This window comes from Protopterus annectens, chromosome 7.part1, assembly GCF_019279795.1.
Source record: "Protopterus annectens isolate FY-2018-M chromosome 7.part1, PAN1.0, whole genome shotgun sequence".
Classification (NCBI taxonomy): Eukaryota; Metazoa; Chordata; order Ceratodontiformes; family Protopteridae; genus Protopterus; species Protopterus annectens.
The window spans coordinates 103762232-103783014 of record NC_056740.1 but is presented as its reverse complement, the minus strand read 5'-3'; the positions used below and the strand labels follow the sequence as shown (position 1 = coordinate 103783014).

The 20783-nt window shown below is 37.0% G+C and overlaps 2 protein-coding genes across 2 annotated transcripts in view; one reads left to right on the top strand and one right to left on the bottom strand.

Moving 5' to 3' along the window:
- The window catches only part of CACNA2D3 (calcium voltage-gated channel auxiliary subunit alpha2delta 3), a 2619084-nt gene that overhangs the window by 1028108 nt on the left and 1570193 nt on the right, over positions 1 to 20783 (bottom strand). The window lies entirely within an intron of this gene.
- LRTM1 (leucine rich repeats and transmembrane domains 1) overlaps positions 1 to 20783 on the top strand; it is a 155813-nt gene that overhangs the window by 128223 nt on the left and 6807 nt on the right. The window contains exon 2 of the mRNA XM_044078575.1: positions 4714 to 5310. Within this exon, the coding sequence (XP_043934510.1) occupies positions 4714 to 5310 (597 nt within the window). The remainder of the gene's footprint in view (positions 1 to 4713; positions 5311 to 20783) is intronic.

The following is a 20783-nucleotide window of genomic DNA, read 5'->3' as shown; positions in this document are numbered from 1 at the left end:
AAGTTTTTCATCATGTGATCTATACGAAATTTTATAAATTTAGACTGTTATGGAACTCTGTTGGTGCTGATAAAGTCTGTGTCATTGAGGATGAAAGCACTTAAATGTATTAATAAAATTTGACAGCTGACATATGTGGTCTGGTGCTTTTGTGGCTTATACTAGCTGAAATCTTTTGTCTGTTTGTTTGTTATTAAAATAGGTAAAGTCTAACAGCCAGCCCATGGACCACAATCTTATCTACCAAATCATTTTTTCCAGCCTTCAGCATGTCTCACAACAAATTGATTTTAGTTTGCAAATGTATGCTGGACATGGTAATGCAGCTCCCTTAAAGCTTGCCAAATGTGGTAAGTGAACCCTGAACCAAAAGGTTTTGGCATACCTGCTAGAAAATGTAATGTGGTGCTTCTGTAGGAGGTGAAGGTAACAAGAATCATAGGAGACGGCTAAGCAGTCTGTTGGGTGGTCACCAATAATAATATATGCTTTCCCTATATTCAGTAGATTAAAGTTGGGTTGGACATTGACCAAAAAAAGACAGGAACAGTAGATAATCTGTATTTTTTGTTTATAACCAGGGATGCTCATTAGTGATTGCATCTTTTTCTGGGCTAAAATATGATTTACCTAGCTTCACAGCCCTTGAAGAGTTTAATCTTGGGTATAATCCAGAACACTGTGGTTAATTAATACTAACAGATCTGACTCTAAGACAGAAAGTCATGTCAAGGCATCGAGAGTACTGAATAAAATACTGCTGGCAGGGTGTGGGTCTCTCTGTGGATGAATGTACCTCATGCTCTTATCTGGTCATTTTTATGCAGTGTTTATTCTGGCTAGTGTGAATGTGTGGTGAATTAAGTAGGAATCATTTGGCTACTGCGTGTTTGTGTGAAACAAATTTGAAATACGTGACTTTGGTCATTATTATTTTTTCACAAACATCTGAGAAGGATGCACGCATCAATGTAGCTATAATTGATGGGTTTGGGAATATCTGTAAGCTGTTGTATCTTTCGGCTTTTCCCGGTTAGGGGTCGCCACAACGGAACTCCGGTCCGTTAATGATTGGCAGTAGATTTTTACATACCGAGTTTGCCAACCCTGATGCAAAACCTTCAACGAAGGTATGCACCATTCACGCATGTCTCCACACAGAAGACGCTTTAGCTGAGAATCGAACAGGACAAGTAAAAATTAATAACTCTGCTGAGCTGATATAGTTGAAAGTTAGTCTGTCTTTGCAAGACTTGTGTTCTTTTGTTTAAAGCAAATTTGAATACTTTACCCTGGCCATTTTTTATCCCAATCAGAAATGTGATATGTATGGTCAATTTAGTAAGCATAATTGTTGAATACCTATAATGGTAAATTATAATGACAGCAGTGTGAGTAGCCTTTCATAGTTGAAATGTTCTGAAATGGAAACTTATGTTATTATTAGTTCATATATTTTGTTTCACTGCTTACTGGAAAAAATGTTTTCAAAACTCTGTTTACTAGAAAGAACATGTTCAAAACTACATCATAAAATCAATCTCTAAAAGTGTTCTGGTATTAAACAAGAAATATAATTTACAGCAATGAGGAGGTGAGTAAAAAAACACACCTTTTTATGAATAGTCCTAAAAATCTATGCAGACAGCCCATGGTTTGAAAACAGCTTGGGGACCAAAATACACTTAAACTGCCACTGACCAGGTTCATTTTCAATGAATGTGAGTGTCAATGCATTGTCAATTAATGTGAGCTTGAAGGAAAGAAAAGTTTACTGTTGCTCACTCTAATTTGCAACTGTTTTGTTTAGCTAAAGGCCATTGGTGTTTGTGCTATAAAATTTGAAGTAAAAGTTATAAATTAAGTCCACATCTCTGTAATAATTGTAAATGTATAGAGCAAAATAGTATGCATACTGATGGGTTTGAATAGTGTTTATGGTAATGTCAAGAGACAGCCAAGTAATTGGACAGTGGAATTGTTACTGCAGGGGACAATGGAGGAGTGCTTCATTACCCTGCCTAGGGCACAATTTGACCATGATCATGAGGCACCAACTGCCAGACAATAAAAATGTTGTAATTAAAATGCATTTCTGTCCTAAGTTATATTACATCTTTTATTATATCCCAACCCTCTTCAAATTCCCAAAGACTCAATCAGATTAAAAACACTGAAAGGCAGTTTATATAAAATGAGTTATGGAACATAATTCCAAGTTCTGTTCTATGATTGTCAAGGAAAGGTGTGTGTGTGTGTGTGTGTGTGTGTGTGTGTGTGTGTGGGGGGGGGGGGGGGTTGAATCTAATGACGTTGCATTAAAATATGATATACCTTATGGGCAAACTTGGAGGTTATGCTACCAAACATTGCATCTCACACAGCTGTGGAACCAATAACACCCGGCAGGTGGGGTGCTATTGTGGGAATAACAGTCACTCAGGGATGTTGTTAGGCCTAACTACAAAGGCACAGAGCTTTAGCACTGCTTAAATGTGAGGACTTAACAAGGTGCTCTTTGACATATCCGTTGGCATCCAAAGTAGATGTATCCTTCCTGTAATTTTATAATGTTTAAACAGGAATAGCTGATATGAAAGACAATTACTGGACAACTTCTGGCATCTCAGCAGTGATGGTGATGCAATACTCAACACTGTACCTGTTTATGTGAGATTACATGTATTGGGAACATGATACTATTGTACCAACAATGATGGTGAAGTGATACTCAGCACTGTACCTCTGGTTGTGAGATTACAGTTGCTGGGAATATGATACCATTGTACTGATTTGTTTTGCATTGCAATATATCAGCTACCAAATATCTGGACAACATCTGTGATGTGGTATTTATGAAAGACACCTGACCCAGTATTCTAGTATAACAACAAACTTACTGAAATAAATGCAATATAAAGGGAGAATGATGCAATACCACATTTCAAACATAACTTGTACTGGACTGGACAGGGCATCGCTACCTTTATATTCACCACACTACATTCTTGAGCAAAATATTTTGTACCCACTGGCTGTATCTTACCTGTGTAACAGTCTGAAGTAACTTATTGCGATGACAACAATCATAATTAACTAAGTCCCTCATTGAAGTTGCATGTCAAGGGAAACTATAATATTTACACTATGTATACTGGCAATATCCCATTTGTGCAACATTTACAGGATGCCATGTTTCTGTGACATTACATTTGTTCAAACATTTGCCTTCCTTGTAGTAACTGTAAGGGCTGCTGTATTATACTGAAGTAGTTTTATGATTTCTTTTTTAATACAACACCAAATGTCAACTATAATACTGAAAAAAATCATAACTGCTTTGGGATGCAATACATTGCTTTACTATTCAACTATGAAGCAATAAAATGCCACTTTTTTTTAAAGGTTACAACAAATCTTGCCAACATAAATTGACAGATGTGAGGAGTGATTATTTTTCTCCCATTTTATACAGAGTTTACAAACACACATCATGGCTGCATTCAATATGCAATACATAAATACAAACTAAAGTATACTTTAATTGTCTCACTGCAAACGTAGTGATTGTTCCCTGCAAGTTAGTAATAAGACCACTTTGGTTTTGTTGCTGGCAACTTAACTGCAATTTACTAGCCTTCAAAATTGTGAGATGTGACATAAATCACACTGCTATTCATACATATGTTACACAGCACTTCTGAAACTCGGGCTACTTGGGCATTCCTGAACAAAAGTGTTATGTTTATATAATCATGTTAAATGTTACCAAAAATGTTCTACTTCTTTTGGCTTTTCCCTGTTAGGGGTCGCCACAGTGGATCACCTGTCTGCTCATGATTGGCAGTGGAGTTTTTATGGTGTTGAGTTGCCAGCCTGGCAACCAACCTTCCACAGAAGGCACACACACACATGCACTCACTCCTAGGGCCAATTTTAGAGTGTCCAATCCACCTACAGCATGTCTTTGGGATGTGGGAGGAAGCTGGAGCACCTGGAGGAAACCCACGTGACCACAGGGAAGACATGTAGACTATGTACAAAGGGCACCCCAGCCGAGGATTGAACCGGAGAACCTCTTGCTGTGAGGCGGTAACACTAACTGCCGAACCACCGCGGCTGCCCTTAAATGTTACCAAAAATAGAGAAACAAAATGTGTGTGTGTGTGTATCTTTCTATTTATGTGTGAATGTATATGTGTGTGATTAAGAACTGTGTCTTATTTAAATGGTGTTTAATATTTTATGTAAAATTCAAGCTTTGGTTTTATTTTATTCACTTTTTATACTGTTTTATTATAACACAATAGCATGTAAACTGATGTGCAAATTCTGTACACATCCCATACCACAGCTCAAGTTTAGTATCAACTAAGTTAGCGAACTCTAATGCTATATTTGTAATGAGAGTAAGGAGAAAGGAAGCGTTAACAGGAAGTGGTCTGTATTTCTCCTTCAGTGGACAGGTACAGTACCACGGGACTACACAAAACGTGCTTCAATACTTGTTGATTGCAAGAATTTCCACAAGCATATATTTTCATGAAGATTTTTTTTGTTTTGAATGAGCTTTACTTTATGTGAGCAAAATGGCCTTATCAGCACTTGAGAAAGGTAACCGATAATAAATATTTTGTCAGCGTTTACTGTTGTAAGGTAGAACACTAAATTCTCTGACTGTTAACTAAGTGAATTTCTTTTCATCTTTTTTAGGTGAAATGAGTCTGATGCTTATCAGTCTTTTACTGGTTCGCTTAGTGTTGGGGTGCCCAGAGGAATGCATCTGCAGTGCAAGATCAGAAACAGTAGACTGCCGAAATCGTGGACTATCTGAAATCCCCAGTAGTCTACCTCGAGAAGCACAAGTACTTTACTTGCAGGGAAATCACATTCAGGGACTTAACCAGTCTGTATTTGCTGACCTAGCTTTGCTGGAGCAATTAGACCTTTCCAACAATAACATTTCAGGTTTGCACACAAGGTCATTTGAAGGACTAATTAATCTTCAAGTTCTCAATCTCACCAGCAACTATATTCAGCACATTGATGAGAAATTGTTTGGTTCAGTTCAGCATCTGAGTAAACTGGACCTGTCAGCTAACTCCATTTCAAGTTTACCCAGCTCTTTTGGTAATGGTTTGAAGAACCTAACATGGTTTGCTATAAGTCATAACAAGATTCTAAACATCAGCAGAAGTCTGTTGGACTCTTTGTCAAATCTCCAGGTTTTTCATTTCAAGGATAACCCCTGGCTATGTAACTGCAGCATTGTTGGGCTCAAACTCTGGCTGGAATACTATCTCTTCAGAGGTCAGTTAAGTTCAAGGTTTGCATGGCAAAAACATTAAATAATAAATATGTTTCTTCTGATACCAGGTGCTAATTAAGATCATTCTACTTCATGTCAGCAGCAGATTTATGATGCTGTGCCTTCAGTGCAATTTAAAAGTGTGGTAATAATTATGGTTACATTTTCCATTTCAATTTAACATTCTTAAGTTACATTTCTAAGTGCATTTCTCACAAGCAGCTGTTAGTTAAAAACTACTGCACATGACAGATTTATTATTTATAATTTATTGAATGGTGTAACCATCTTAGCAACTACATGGCTACCCGAAAGCGCTTTTAGGGAGGAAATGAATACCAGCTGCAAGATTACCAGTTTTCAAACAACTCCTGTTTTGTTTTAATCAAAACATTTTGGAATGTGGAATGCTCATTTGTTTGCTTTGTTTTTAACATGTCTATATACACGGCTAATTTATTAATAAATTATTTTTCCCTTGAGATCTTATTAGAAATCTCAAATGACTATTTTTTTCAAAATGTATACACATTTTACCCACCACCCACCATTACTATGAAATGAAAACAGACCTGCGGCATGTCTTTCCATAATTTTGTCAATAAAAATAACATTCCTTTATCCCATACTGCAGACATTAAATATAACATTTAATAAAGAATGGTATCAGAATGAATATTACTTTGTTTTCATGGTTGCCAACTGAAATTCTGAGGACTAAAATTAATTTACATCTTGGGAAATTGTGAATTTGAGAGAATGTATACTAATTGTAAAGTAATGGTGTCTCCTCTACTCCACGGTATGTTGTTCTCAGAGATAGAAAATATAAGTAAGAGAGGTACAGTAAAACTCACCCCCCACCCATGTTGTGATGTGCAGGAGTTGTACGTCACTTCTAAACAGTAATTTAAAAGTGAAAGAGCAAGGTTTGGAATTTATTATACTTGGCTTGAATCACAATTTACTCATAAGTGCCATGACTCCAATAATCAGATATGATACTTCTGACTGGGAGTCATTTTCATAATACACCCATTTACACACAGACACACACACATACACACACACACACACTCAGACATACACACACTTACTTTAATGAACATTTCCGCACACTTGGTTGATGCATTGTTTTTCACATGACATTTTATCAATAAATTAAAATTTGTCATGCTGTTCTCCATATGTCATGTTGTTCTTGTATATTAACTTCACAACACACTTGTTGTTTGTGTAAGACCTCTGTGTGCTACTACAGGAAGTTTTCTTTTAGCACCATATTTATGTGTGGGGTGTGTAGGTGTGAAGCCCCTCACACAGGAGTGCAGGGGGCTTGCACCTGTAAAATAATGCTTATTTTTGTTTTAGTTGGTAATGTTTGAGTAATGTGTTGGTCGGTGTGCAGAAACTGCTAAATTAGGACTAAATTGTTTGCAACTCAGTGGTTCAGAAGGGAAGATGACATTATACCAGGGAATTGTTATGGCTAGGCTTGTATAGGCCCCAGGGCTGATAGCCTAGTACCAACCTATGAACCTATGAACCTATAAATCATAGTCTTCATTAACACTACCTTTCCATATGCTGTTATTATGAAATATCTTCATACTTTTGTTGTTATTCAGTTTTTAAGTATATTTAAAAGCAACTGCTGGATGATTTCTCTTCAGCTAATGGACACATAAAACACTTTGATGTGATGTAATGTATCTTATTCCATTCAAAACTTCCAGATATCTAACTAGTTTATAGCAGCTCCATAACAGCCTATTATTTTTCATTAGATGCCCAAGAAATTTAAAGCAGTACGTTTTCCTTTTGAGTCCCAGTGGTGTACTGCCTTCAGTGTGATGATCCAAGTGATCCATCACAAACATCACTGCTCTACCTTGAAATGCAAACTAAAGCTTTTATCTGGGCCATAAACCTTACACTTTCCTCCATTAAAACTCCTACAACTAATTTATACAGTCTCTTTATTTTTTTATTCAATATTACAAATGTATATACTGCCCCTTAATTATAAAATTCATCATACATTTTTAAATAATGTGGCACTCAATAGTAAGCATTATAAATATTTTTATTACATTTTGCTTTCTTTTTGTAGAAAATCTTCCTTGTTCATTTTCATTTTCCTTAGGTAATTATTTCCCTTTTTTCAGACTATTAATGTAGTTGATTCTGGGATGTTTGTGGTACGTTTACAGGAATGTACTGGGGGATGGAACTAGTGGAATTTTCAACATTTAAATGCATAAATAATGCAATATATTTTGTTTTACAAAGTAAAAGTTTACATTCCAACAAACTTGTGTTTTTGACTGACATCATTATGTGGATCTTCAAGAGGAAGGGTCCAAATAGATCAAAGCTTGGGACAGTTTTACTGTGAAATTATTTCTGGTACAAGCAAACCATTACATCATTCTTTACTGAACAGTACCCGAAAATACTAAAATACATCCATCTGAAGTAGTTGGAAATAAGCACAACCTCTTCTTTGGAGATGTTGATGTTTATCCCATCCAATTTAAAATCAGCAATGAAAGACTATATTTCACACTAGAAATCATTCACATGAGGCTAACAGGACAATATCATCTGCACCAAACAACAAAGATGCAGCCTTTATATTCACAAACTGGATATTTCTCTGAAAGTGAGTGAGTCCTAATATTGTGTTTGTGAAAGTTACAAATAGGAAGAGAAATAAGGCCCACCTTCGGTGGAATCCTATGCCCACCATGAATGTATATGACTTAACAGTGGAAATTTAATGACAATTATCCATTCTCGTATATAAGGACAAAATGGCATCGAGCAGTGACCCCTACTACCCTGCACTACTGTCACATTTCCTACAAGACATTATGGGACCCACTGTCATATGCCTTATTAAAGTCCACAGTAGACATTGAAAACAACATTGTAAATGTTCATGATCTCTTCAATATCTCAGCAATGACATCCAGAGGAAAATCCTCACTGTTTGCCCTAAATCAGAAACTTGAATATTGGATGAAGTCTCCTTTACAGTATCCTGGTATATCCTGGTATATCTACACTTCCCAGGAAGGCTCAGGAGTGTTATTTGTCTATATCAAGCAAACAATGCAGTCACCCTTTCTAAGAAAGGGAACCACTACCCAAGTTTGCCATTTCCAATGCAGTCTCATAGCTTTCCATTCAGTGTTGAAAAATTCTGCTATAATGCCCCTGATTGGCAAGTGTTGGGCATGTAGAGATGATATATATCAGCACAGGGACAAAGGCTTCTGCAAGGGAAGCTCATAAATGGTAGAGAGGGTCATACAGACGCCAGAAATATCTCAGAAAGACAGAAAACGAAACAGAAAAAAGAAGGAAGCAGTGCCTGAGAAAAAGTTCTCACCAGAGAAATGCAAGTTTGGGGCTAAAACGACAGAGGAGAGCTGAAGATGACTCTCTCACCAGAGACTAGAGAAACAGAAAGAGAAATGTCAGAATGCTGTCCTTGAAAAGTAATCTCATGGACTACTGTGCTTTCATAGAGAGTTGTCATTGAGTGAATAACTACTAACTTCAAAACCCATTCTGTATTATTTGACTGATGCAGAAACATTTTGATAAGATTTACCCAAAGTGAGTTTATTACTTACTATGATAAATGCCTGGCTAAATGAATTTTTATGCTGCAGTATTTTGCTTAAGATAACCTGCAAATGAAAGGTCAAGGTGATTCATAGACTCTTTATTTCACGTTTATTTTCCAACTCATGTTTTCCTCTGTAAATAAATCCATTAGTCTTGGTTTCAAAGACTGCTTTGTGTTATTTGTAACAATGCAAAATGCAACCTCTCAAGTGTACCTCAATATGAGGAATGCACCTCATTTGTGGTCTCAAAAAGTTCATGCTCCTCGAAGTTCCACATTGAAAGGGTCTGCCACACATTTTAACAATTTTGTTTTAATTTATATACATGGTAGATAGAAAGGAATCATTAATTCATTACAAGATCTTTCTTTAGAAGTAAAACCAGCATATTTTAACCATCCTATGACCTTCCTAGTTGAAGTTCTCAGTAAGCTGCTAGTATGTGTTCCACATTTTGCCGATCTGTTCCAGTTATGAGGGCTAGTTTTCCTCATTTTCAATATGAAAGGTTGAGAGCTCTGCTGATAAGAATATCCAGTCACTGGAGCATTTCCAGGTTTCACCATCTTGCTATAGTGTAATTGTTTAATCACTGCAGTGACCTCATCCGCAAAATGATTCAGTCTGAATTTTCCATATTCAACACAGAATGTATCTATCCTAATTTTTCCAAATACCATGTAAACTCTATAGTCCAGTAAAGGCAAGGGGTGCAGTCTCTCAGCGTTTATTCAGGGTATCCTGCATTAATAGTGTTATTTTAAACATGTAATTATCTTAATAAAAAGTCATGAAGATGAAGTATAAAAAAAAAACACGTAAAACACAAAATGAGTTGAGATACAGTACTGGGATTCTCAGAATAATTTTAACAATGAAACAAATACAAAAGTGTCTCATGATTTTATGCAAATGGTTGCATTGATTATTTAAATAAAACTATATGTATCTGACCCTGCAGATTTTAAAAAGAAAAGTACTCTGTTAAAGCTGCAATTAATCAAATCAAATTAACAAACATTTGCTGACCTTCTCTCCTAGCCTCCATACTCTTGCAAACTATTCCTTCCAACTTAAATGACCCCAAACATATATGTAAAATTCAAATTCCAATTCAAAACCTACCTTACTAACCAAAGCAAATGTCAATGCATCAAGTCAGGTCAGATTACATGCCCTTATCAATGCTATACATCAGCTGTTATCATGAATAGCAAACTTTCTAGCCACTCCACTGTCTACAATATGCATTTTGGAAATATGTGCATATCTCATCTCCTTTTTCAAATGCCGGCACTCCATAGCTGCAGAAGACTAAATTTTGAACAGTGATTTTCACCTTTAAACCTTTTTTAGGAGGAGGCAAGCCGTACTACCTTCCGCCAACATACCTCTCAACCTCCAACCTCACCCACAAGAAATCTTTACAAAGCCTAAATCTGTACAGTTGGGAGGTATGCCCCCCCAAACTTATGTATATCAACTCCACAATTACAATACCTGGTTCATCTAATAATTATTAACAGCTCTTACTCTGACTGTAATGTGTTTGCATTGGCTATGGGTCAAGTTGTATAATTGTGGCTGAATATTGTCATATTTGCCCTTTCTGTCTGAATGTACTCAGGAATGAACCTAAAATAGATCAATTTAATTAGTGTTCTTCCATGGTAAACAACCACAAAAAATAATAAATAAATACATTAAAAACACTGTATCATCCTGTAAGACTGCGAATCCACTGACAACAATAAAACAATGATTCATATAACAAGCAATAATTCTAATTGTTGTCGGCTGTGATCATGGCACGGACCCAAACCAGTACTAGTTATTTCTTCCACCATTTTGTCCAAAGGGTGCCAAAGGTAACTCCATCATGTAAATTGTATGGAACCACTAATGAGTTTTGAGAGGAATAACTGAAGTGAAGAGAACACTGAGGTATAGTTTCAAAGGTAATTGGCAAGGTTTATTAAGTGAAATAGGTTACAAAAATGTATTTTAATTGCAGTCTGCCTGGCGTTGTACATATTGTATAAAAGTAAAAGATTTTTTTTTGTATTGGATCCACTGGAGCTTTTCTCCCTCGGTCTCCACTGAGAAGAGACCTTTGTACCCAGTCAGACTTCCCTGGTCAACAAATGTAACATAAATAATAAAATAAATAAAACATGAAAGGAAGGATACACAGAGGGACAGTGATGCCTGCGGAAGGGAAAAGTGCTTAAAGAGGTATAGTTCAGTGGATGGATTATAAAGATTGTGCATATGCAGGATGAGGCTTTCATGTCTAGGGCAAGGTGTATTCAAATTGCGTGAAGATTACACACAAAATAAGTCTGGCTGAGTGAGAGAAAGACAGTCACAGTATCACTCCTGTATGGAAGGATAGTGAAGTATGTGTATGGAGGGACAACATAAGTTTAAGTCAAACTCCAGTGTTTTAAAATGACCCAGTATCAGAAGTGCAAGTTATAAAACTGCAGTCATCAAAACTGTAATAATAAGCTCTAATTCCAAACCCTATATTGTGTTCTATGTAATTAAGGCAAAATTATCCTATACCCCACAAGGCTGCTGCACCTCACAGTAGAGAAATACTTCCAGATCCTGACACGTTGACTTTGGTATTAATTCAGCCGTTCTCAAAATAACAGTGTCAAATTTCTGAAGTCTAAAACTGTGGTTCTCAGATTTAAAACAAGTACCTATTTCAGTGACTAGTGTGTACATACAGAGTTATTTCAGTAAAAAATAAACTTGGGTGAGAGTTAACCTAGGCCTTGTGCTGAAGATATTTATAGCTGTCTATCTATACATACAACATATGACTCCAAAAAAGGCCCAGCTAAGCTAAGAAAAACTGTTTCAGCTGTATTGCTTAAGAATGCCCATGGCTTTTTACTTTTTAAGTATTTTCTGATGCATTCAGGCCAACAAAGCCGAACCCCATTAGCTGAAGATATTTCTCTCATTTTCTGAGCTCAGCAGTACAGCATATGTAGATTATTTGGCTATACTTTGGTAACACAGTGTATAGTATATATATAAATCATTGTGGAAGCTTGTTTCTAAAGAGTACTAAACCAAAAACATAAAAAACATCAGGATTTTTGTAATGAACTAATCTAGAGAATAGTTCTCAAAAATGAAGAGCATTAGACCCTGTACAGACCCCTGCATAAACAGTGAGTACAAATAAAAAGTGGAGGAGAGATTGCAAACTATACATAACTGGAGAAGGTGGTAGACAGGTAGCTGTTGAACCTGATGGTACAGTTAGATGAAACATAGTTTTTGTATAATTTAACCAACAGGAAAGATATGCATATGCAATCAAATGCATCAGACTAAGGTCCACAAAAAATTATCCCAGGGCTAGACTCATGGCCAACTTGTCTGATCTGTTCTGGCTACAGCACTCAGTTTTAATCTCACTGCAGGTTTTATCTGCAGTTTCTTGTTGTCATTTAATGCCTGTTCTGCTTAGTGGCAGATATGTTCTTTTAGTATGCAGTTTTAAGTAACAGACATCCAAAGTCCAAACACCAAAAAACTCCAGTAAAATGTAAAAAAAAACGATCCAGGCACCTCCAGGTTCACACTCCTTTATAATGAAACTAAACATTAAGCGCTTTCATCTCTGACAATGGAGACGTCATCAGAATAATGATGTTAACAGTCAAAAGCACTTTATATAACCATTTTAAACATGATAGACAACTCATTTGACCAATCCAAACATTGAATCTCACAAAGATGCAACTTCCCAATAGACTATTAAAAAACTCCACCCCCCATTTTTAGTTTGATAATATAGGAGTGTGAACCTGGAGGTGCCTGGATCATTTTTTTACATTTTAAGTAACACACATATTTAACTAAAAAATGTATCAGGAAAAAAATAGAAAGCACAGTGATATATATATATATATGTTCTTCTTTCGGCTTTTCCTGGTTAGGGGTTGCCACAGTGGAATTCCAGTCCGCTAATGATTGGCAGTAGATTTTTACAGTGCTGAGGTGCCAGCTCGACGCCCAACCTTCAACAAAGGCATGCCCATTCTACGCATGTCTTTCGAATGCCACTCGACCACAGGGAAGACATGCAGACCCACACAAAAGGTGCTCCAGCCAAGAATCGAACAGGAAAACCTCTTGCTGTGAGGTAACAAAGCTACCGCTGCACCACCATGGCTACAGTGGTATTAATATTCCCTGGTACCTTACGGTACTTGGTATCTACCTCAACTCCCAATCTAGCTACATAATCGTCAGCTTCCCGTTGTGGTTTCATCACATATTTGTGATGCATCTGCCCTGATATTGTACTTCCATTCTGTTTCATTTTGCACTTTGCTTCATTTATTTTCTCTGTCACCTCATATAATGTGTGTCATCTTGCTAGAGATTTATTCTCAGCAAAGCAGTCTCACACTAATACTTACTTCCGTGATTTAAACTCCAAATAGCCTGCCATTCTTGCTGTATGCCCTTTGTTTTATTAAACTCTTGGGTATGACATTCTTTTTATTTTATTTTATTTAACATTTGTTTACCAGGAAATTTGCCCGACTGGGACAGACCCCAATTTCAGCAGAGGCCTAGGGAGAAACAATCCAGATACATGTATTTGAAATGTGGTAGGAATCGAAAGCACTCGGAGGAAACCCATGCAAATGCTGGGAGGACATGCAGACTCTGCACAGAAAGCATCCCAGCCAAGAATTGAACTGGAGGACCTCTTGCTATGAGGCAACACTGCTATCTGCTGCTCCACTGTGCTGTCCATGGCCTTTGTTGAATTTCTTCAATCCATTGTATATGATCTATCACTGTTGGCATAATGATTTTCAATCTATCTTTCTTGTGTCCGTAGTGCGCTATTACATTTGTAAATGGGTGTTTCTCTTCCTCCCATGTCACCTTCTTAAGACATGCAGGTTTTTGAGATGTTTACAATACAGTAACGTGAATGAGGTACACACTGTTGAAAGTTGCAGCAAACAGGACATGAGAAATTAACTAATCTCAATTTTTCATCATGTTTGGTGGCCTTCTTTAGCAATTAGTTCAGAGTTTTAATGCTTTCCACTAACTCATCAGGGAGGTACACTGCAGTTAATTGCTTTAAAAGACTGTCAAAGATGTTGTATTACCCTGGAAATACATGGGATTCCTACGGTGTGGTAAGGTTTTTTGACATTCTGTGCATGCTGCAAAGAAGTTTTCACTGTCTCATTAGGTAAGGCCAATAAATTCTTGATACCATTCTAGCTTTAGTTTTGTCCCTTCCTAAGTACCCTCCCAACATGTCTAATGCCAGCTTCACTGCAAGTGCTTTAAAAGGTTTTTAAAACTAACAGACAATGTAGTATTTTCTATCTGTCTTTATTCACAGTGTATATAGTATATGAGTATGGAATGGGTCTGTTCTGCTTATTTCTCTCTCTCCTCTGCCTATATTTTCTGTAGTCACACAGAATGTAACATTGTACTCGTGAGCTCCCTTAAAATTTTCATTGTTTATCTGCATATCTGCCAAGTCAGGGACACTATTCTCAGTGCACCTAAGGAATATGGGTATATGTCTTTCTTCTGTTTCTATGCCTATGAAAGGACTACTGATTCCAGTATTTTTTTACTATTTGATTTTGGCAAGTATTTAGCATTTAATTTAGTAACTTATGTTTTCCTAGTCTTGCTGCTTAAAGTTCAGTTTTTGATGAGCCATCTGTTTTGACCTTACATGTTCTTCCCTTTGTCTCTCTGGTCAGACAGCCTTCACACCTTAGTATGCAGAAAGTTCTAACTATGTCCTGTATCATACACTAAGGATTCCTCCTTATCAGTCTCTATAGTGATTGATTTTTATTAACTGAACTATGTGATTTGTTGGTAACACACATTATTATTTGTCAAATGCTGCTCTAAACTCTTTCATTAACTTAACAATTCTGATTTTCTACACACAATCTTTTCCATCATTTTCTCTAGATAACTCTAATGGTTTCACTGAAACAACTTTGATTTTCTGGCAATTTCACACTCATCCCTCTGTCTTCTGAAATTTTTACAGATATTCCTTTTTCTTTGGTAGGAGCGTGTTTTTAAACATTTGTCAAAAGGTTCCACACTTAGCCCTTTTCCTTGTCAGGAGGGTGTATGTTTAATCAAACTACGGTACATTTCCATTATCGGGGCAACACTTTCAACATGATCGTTCAGCTGAAATCCAGTACCTTAACATGTCTGTTAACCAGATATGTGTAAAAATTATTTGTCTTAATAATAATTAAAAAAAAAGAAGTTATTTTTAAATTTTGCACACACCTGGTTAACAAGCATGTTAAGGTACTGAATTTCAACTGAACGATCGCATTTAAAGTGTTGCCCCGATAAGTAACAAAGAGAGAAATGAAAAATAATAAATGCAGCAAATCTGGATACATGTTTTTTTTAACTAGTGTCATAATATCCTTATATTTGCCCTACAAGAAATTATAAAAAATTAACTCCCTGTAAAGTGTCTTACTATAAGTCTCCTGCATGCAGTCCACAACTCTTGATCTGATTGGCTATCACAGACAACACTTCTGTGCCAGGCCTCTCTCACTCCCTTCCCCCCATTCATCTCGCTGGCCTTTTTTGTAAATACCATTAAGAATCATTAAAAAAACTGAAGGAAAATAAGGGACACTTACAAAAAATATATACTATAAATATATAATAATAAAAATATTTATTAGTGTAAAGATGCTATAAATGCTATAATTATTACGTACATCATAACTTGGCACTTGAACTTCCTAACAATCTTAATTCCATTGTCAGGGAAACCCTTTAAAGGCAGTAGCTGCCGCTGTAAAAAAAAAAAAAAACACACACACACACCACTTAGTACAAATCAGGCTGTTGGTATCATTCCGATGGCATCTTTGCAGGTAAAAAGATGCCAAATAAGTGTACTTACATAATTTTCTGTTTTGGGAGCAATTCATAGGCTTATTGTGGTGGTGGTGCTGTAGTAGCATTGTCGCCTCACAGTAAGACGTTGTCCTGTTTGATTCTCAGCTAAAGCGTTTTCTGTGTGGAGACATGCGTGAATGGGCATACCTTCGTTGAAGGTTGTGCATCAGGGCTGGCAACTCGGCACGTAAAAATCTACTGCCAATCATTAGCAGACCGGAGTTCCGCTGTGGGGACCCCTCACTGGGAAAAGCTGAAAGACACAACAACAACACTAGTACACATTATGAAGAAATCTATTTCTTGCCAGGTTTTCTGATATCGGAGAAACACATAAGACGTGGTTGCTGAGCTCCAAATGCAGTGTATTTTCATGTCTTTAAGGAGTTACTCTAAACCTGTGTTAAATGGATAATATTTAAAAAAGGAGATGTGACTTCTACATTTTATACACACATGTTAAGATTAATAAATAAAATATATGAAAATAGTCTAAATTTGGAGCTTACCAACTGCACTTAAAGTGTTGCCCTGATAACGGAAAAGTACCCAAAATACTTACTAGGAGTATATTCCAAGCCGTGTGTTCTCAAGTGTGTATCACAATGCTTTTGCCTACTGCTATTCTTATTTAAAATGGCCGTCTTGTTGTTGTTGCCATCGTTCCCAGTTCTAGAATGCAGTATATTCAGATTCAGAACTGTGAGTTCTAAATACCGTGTCAGGTTGCTGCTGTTTTTCCCAGTCTTAATACAAGTTTATTCAGAACATGTGTCCTTAATAGTGTAGCAGGTTGCTGCTATCATTTTTCATTCTTACCTGAAGGATATTTTCTTCCAAGAATGTGATATGAGCATTTAAAAAGACATCATGCTGTTGCCAATGCCTCCCCCACTGTTATTATGGATGGATTCAGGACACAGAGCATCTAACTATAGTCCATCTGCGCACAATTTCCATAATGTCTTGAAATGGGGAATATATTTTACACCATTGTGCATTAGGTTTGGAAGTAAAACCATAGATGTAATACTTTATCCAACAGTGTCAGAACTTTTAGATGTGTTCTAGGGACTCTGTCTCCTTGAACACATATCACTTCCTCATTTCTCTATCATATGTTCTCTGCTTGCAGACAAAAGTGTAACGATGCTCCAAGAATATAGCAATCCCTCTCATTCTTTTCTGCCCACCAAAACTGTATAATTAACCAACTTAGTTATAATTTATTGACAATATTCTGGCTTTTACTGGTGTAATAAAAATTGTACCATATTAGTTTGATGCAACGTGATTTGAATGTTGGTTACTTGTTAAATTTCACTAGCAGCTCAGGAAAAAATCATATTTCTTTTAGGCAGAGCAATTGCACTTTCTTTCTTAGCAACTAAGACTAAATGTAAATGTGCCTATGTCACAAGACATAATTCAATAAAGGTGTTAAAAAAAGCAGCCAGGTCTAAAATTGTATTTTTGTTAGTCATAGCAGAAATCTTTTCATTATTAAAACCATTACTAGTTAAACAATATTCACCAATGTTCCCTTACGTTCTACACTTAAACATTTTATTTAAATCATTGACATTTTCTGTGTACTTGCAGGCATTTGCACCTTCTTACTTAAGGGTATAATTTGTTCAGTTCTAAACAAGGCTTCATTAGTTATCAACTTTTCCTTTTATACATTCACTACCTGCTACTGCAGATTAGCTAAGAGTCCCTGGTTCGGAGAAACAAAGCTTTCTTCTCTTCTCAGCTTGGGAAATAATTCTCAAATCCAGTGCACTGGAAGGCTGCAAAGCAGGAACAAAATATGGAAGTCTGGTTTGGGAAACAAATGTTGCATGTCTTAGAAGACCACCACTGTTGGATACAATGCACAATGGAGGCAGATGACCCAGTTCTGTGTACTTTATTTACATTACTTAGGTAAAATCAAACAAAAAAGCAAACTATGTTATGGGACAAAAGTCTTATGGGTTTCAACCTACAATCAGTGAGTGCACCAAAAGAGAAATGCAAGGAGCCTCCATTCAAACACAGCATATAGCCTAGCAATCAAAAATCTTGACAAAACCATTATAGTGTGGTTTTTGTTGCCTACAAATACTGATCAGCATTATGCCAGCATTTATTTATTTATTTGAATTTGTTTACTAGGGTGTTACATACTGTATTACACAGGTACAGTCTGAGCAGTACAGTAAAGGAAACATGGTAGAACGTTATGCCAACATACCGCATTCACTTCAATGGAGTTCAGGAAGTTTGCAGTGTAACTTCCAATGGGCGTAGCCTAAGCTTTTTGACAGAATCAAATTATATCCTCATATTTCAAACAAATGTTCATATCTGTGGAACCATAGGGGTTATTAAAGTAGTACAAATAGCAAACTCTTCAGCACAACCTGTTTTTATAGTGGTAGCATACTTTAGGTTCTAGGTATTAAACTGTATTTTATAAGTCACAGTAACTATTACATTTGTAGTACTTTGTAAACAACTTAAATATCTCAACAACCACTCAAGTTGCTCACATACTGTCAGCATTTTATTCATCTAGATGAATGCTTTCATATGAGGCTGAGGAAATCTGTCTGCTTTACTTTGTTGTTGAGATACTTCGAAAACTGTGAAAACTATCTATATAAATTAATATCATAAAAACAACAGGTAATATCTATTTACCTGCACTTGACACAGTTCAAATATTAATGCAGTTGGGTTTGCCAATGTGTAAAGCTTTAAGATGAAATTGTTTAAAACCTTGTACATAGCATGTTTTTTGAATTATTTCTACAAATATGAACAAGCAATATTTGACACCTAGAGACGACAGTAGGAGTTAACTGCAGATGCACCTGGAGGCATCACTCGGATGTAATGAGATACCTTACAGCCATGCTGCTGTCTGTGTAGCTTACATTGGGACAGGTGAGGGGGCACAGTCTGTAGTTCTGTGCACCACTACATCAGCATGCCCCATGTTCTAGGTGCTAAATGTTTATCACAGGTATGTGATTTTGTGGACTAATAAATCACTAATACCAATACTGAATGTGGAGTACAGGTGCAGTATGTACAGCTGAAGATTTTGTGCACCATTATGTCATCATGCTCCATGCAACACAGATGTGCACAAATATATGATACATGGTCTGTGAATCTGTGCACAGTACACCAGCATGCCCGATTAATCAGGTGCTTACTCTGCAGTACAGGTGTTCACATGCACAGGAGTTACAGACTGTGATTCGGTACTCCAGTGTGTCATCATGTCCTATTATCCAGCTGCTGGCTGTGCAATACAGGTGAGTATAGAACCAAGAGTAACAATTTGAGATTTTGTGTATCACCATATTAGTGGGTTTTCTGTTTACTGACCAAAGGATATGGGCATCAAACGGCTTCTCACTGAACACTATGCATCAAAATTCCCTTTTAGTGAACAGTCACATTATCATAAAGAAAACCACTGAAGAGTCAAAGGTGGCCAACATAAACCACATGGAAGGTACGGCAGACTCACAGGTATGGTAGTGATAAGGAAATCTGCCCTTTTCCTACTTTAGTGCGATCTAGGAAACCTGTCCTTTCCACACTGTAGTGCAATCTTGGAGTTGGTATATATAATTAGTGAGGGGTGTGAGGGGGGGCTAAGGGTCTGAGGTTTACCAAATCCTCCTGTTGTGGGGGGCAGCACCCCTCCAATTATATATACAAACTCCGTGAGTGTGGAAAAGGCAGATTTCCTTATCCTTACCATACAGGTACGGCCTTCCTACCTTACAGGTAAGTCCTTCCTACCTTACAGGTAAGTCCTTCCTACCTTACAGGTAAGTCCATCCTACCATACATTTCATTTATGTTGGCCAACTGTAACTCCTTGATGTTTTTTTTTTTTACAATGATGTGACTGGTCACTAAAATGGACTTTCACTTCTTAGTGTTCAATAAGAACTGTTCAATGCCCATTTCCTTCAATCGGTAAACATAGACCCCCATATTAGAATGGTCAGTTAGTTAGATTCCAGCAGTGCATCAGTGGTGTGCAGAACCGCAGGAGTTCAGGCTGCAATTCTGTTCACCACTATCTCAGCATTGCCTATTACTTAGGTGCTGAGTGTACAGTACAGGTGCAGGATGCACAGCATGTGATGATTTGCATCAGTATCGCAGCACGCCATATCACCCAGATACTGGTTGTGTAGTAAAGGCGAACACAGGTACAGGAGACAGAGTCTGCAATTCTGAGAAGCAGCATAGCAGTATTCCATGTTATTAAGTATTGGTTTTGTGGTTCAGGTACAGGAGGAACAGTTCATGATTCAGTATACAGGATGTCAGTGTGCCCTATTAAGAATATATTGACTGTGCAATGGAGGTGTGTATAGGTGCAGTGCGTGCAGTCTGTGATTCTGTGCATCACTACATCTGCATATGCCATTATGCAGGTGCTGGAAGCCTTTTCTAGTATTCATCATGCCACAATACCCATCTACTGACCATAGAGTACAAGTACAGCCTGAGATGGAATGCACCAGTATATCAGCATGCCCTATTACTGAGGTGTTGTCTTTTGAAGGACAGGTGCATACAGTTGCAGGAGGCCAATCTGTGCTTCTGTTCATCACAATATCTGCATGCGCCAATATTAAAGTGAGAAAACCTATTCTGTTATTGATAAACAATCATATCAGTACACCCCATTAACCATCTGTTAAATGCACAGTACATGTTGTGCATGGGTGCGGTGGAGGTACAGCCTATAATTCTATTCACCAGTGTATCAGCAAGTCCCATTACATAGCAGCTGACTATGCAGTACATGTTGTGTGCCGGTGTGACAGGAACAATCTATG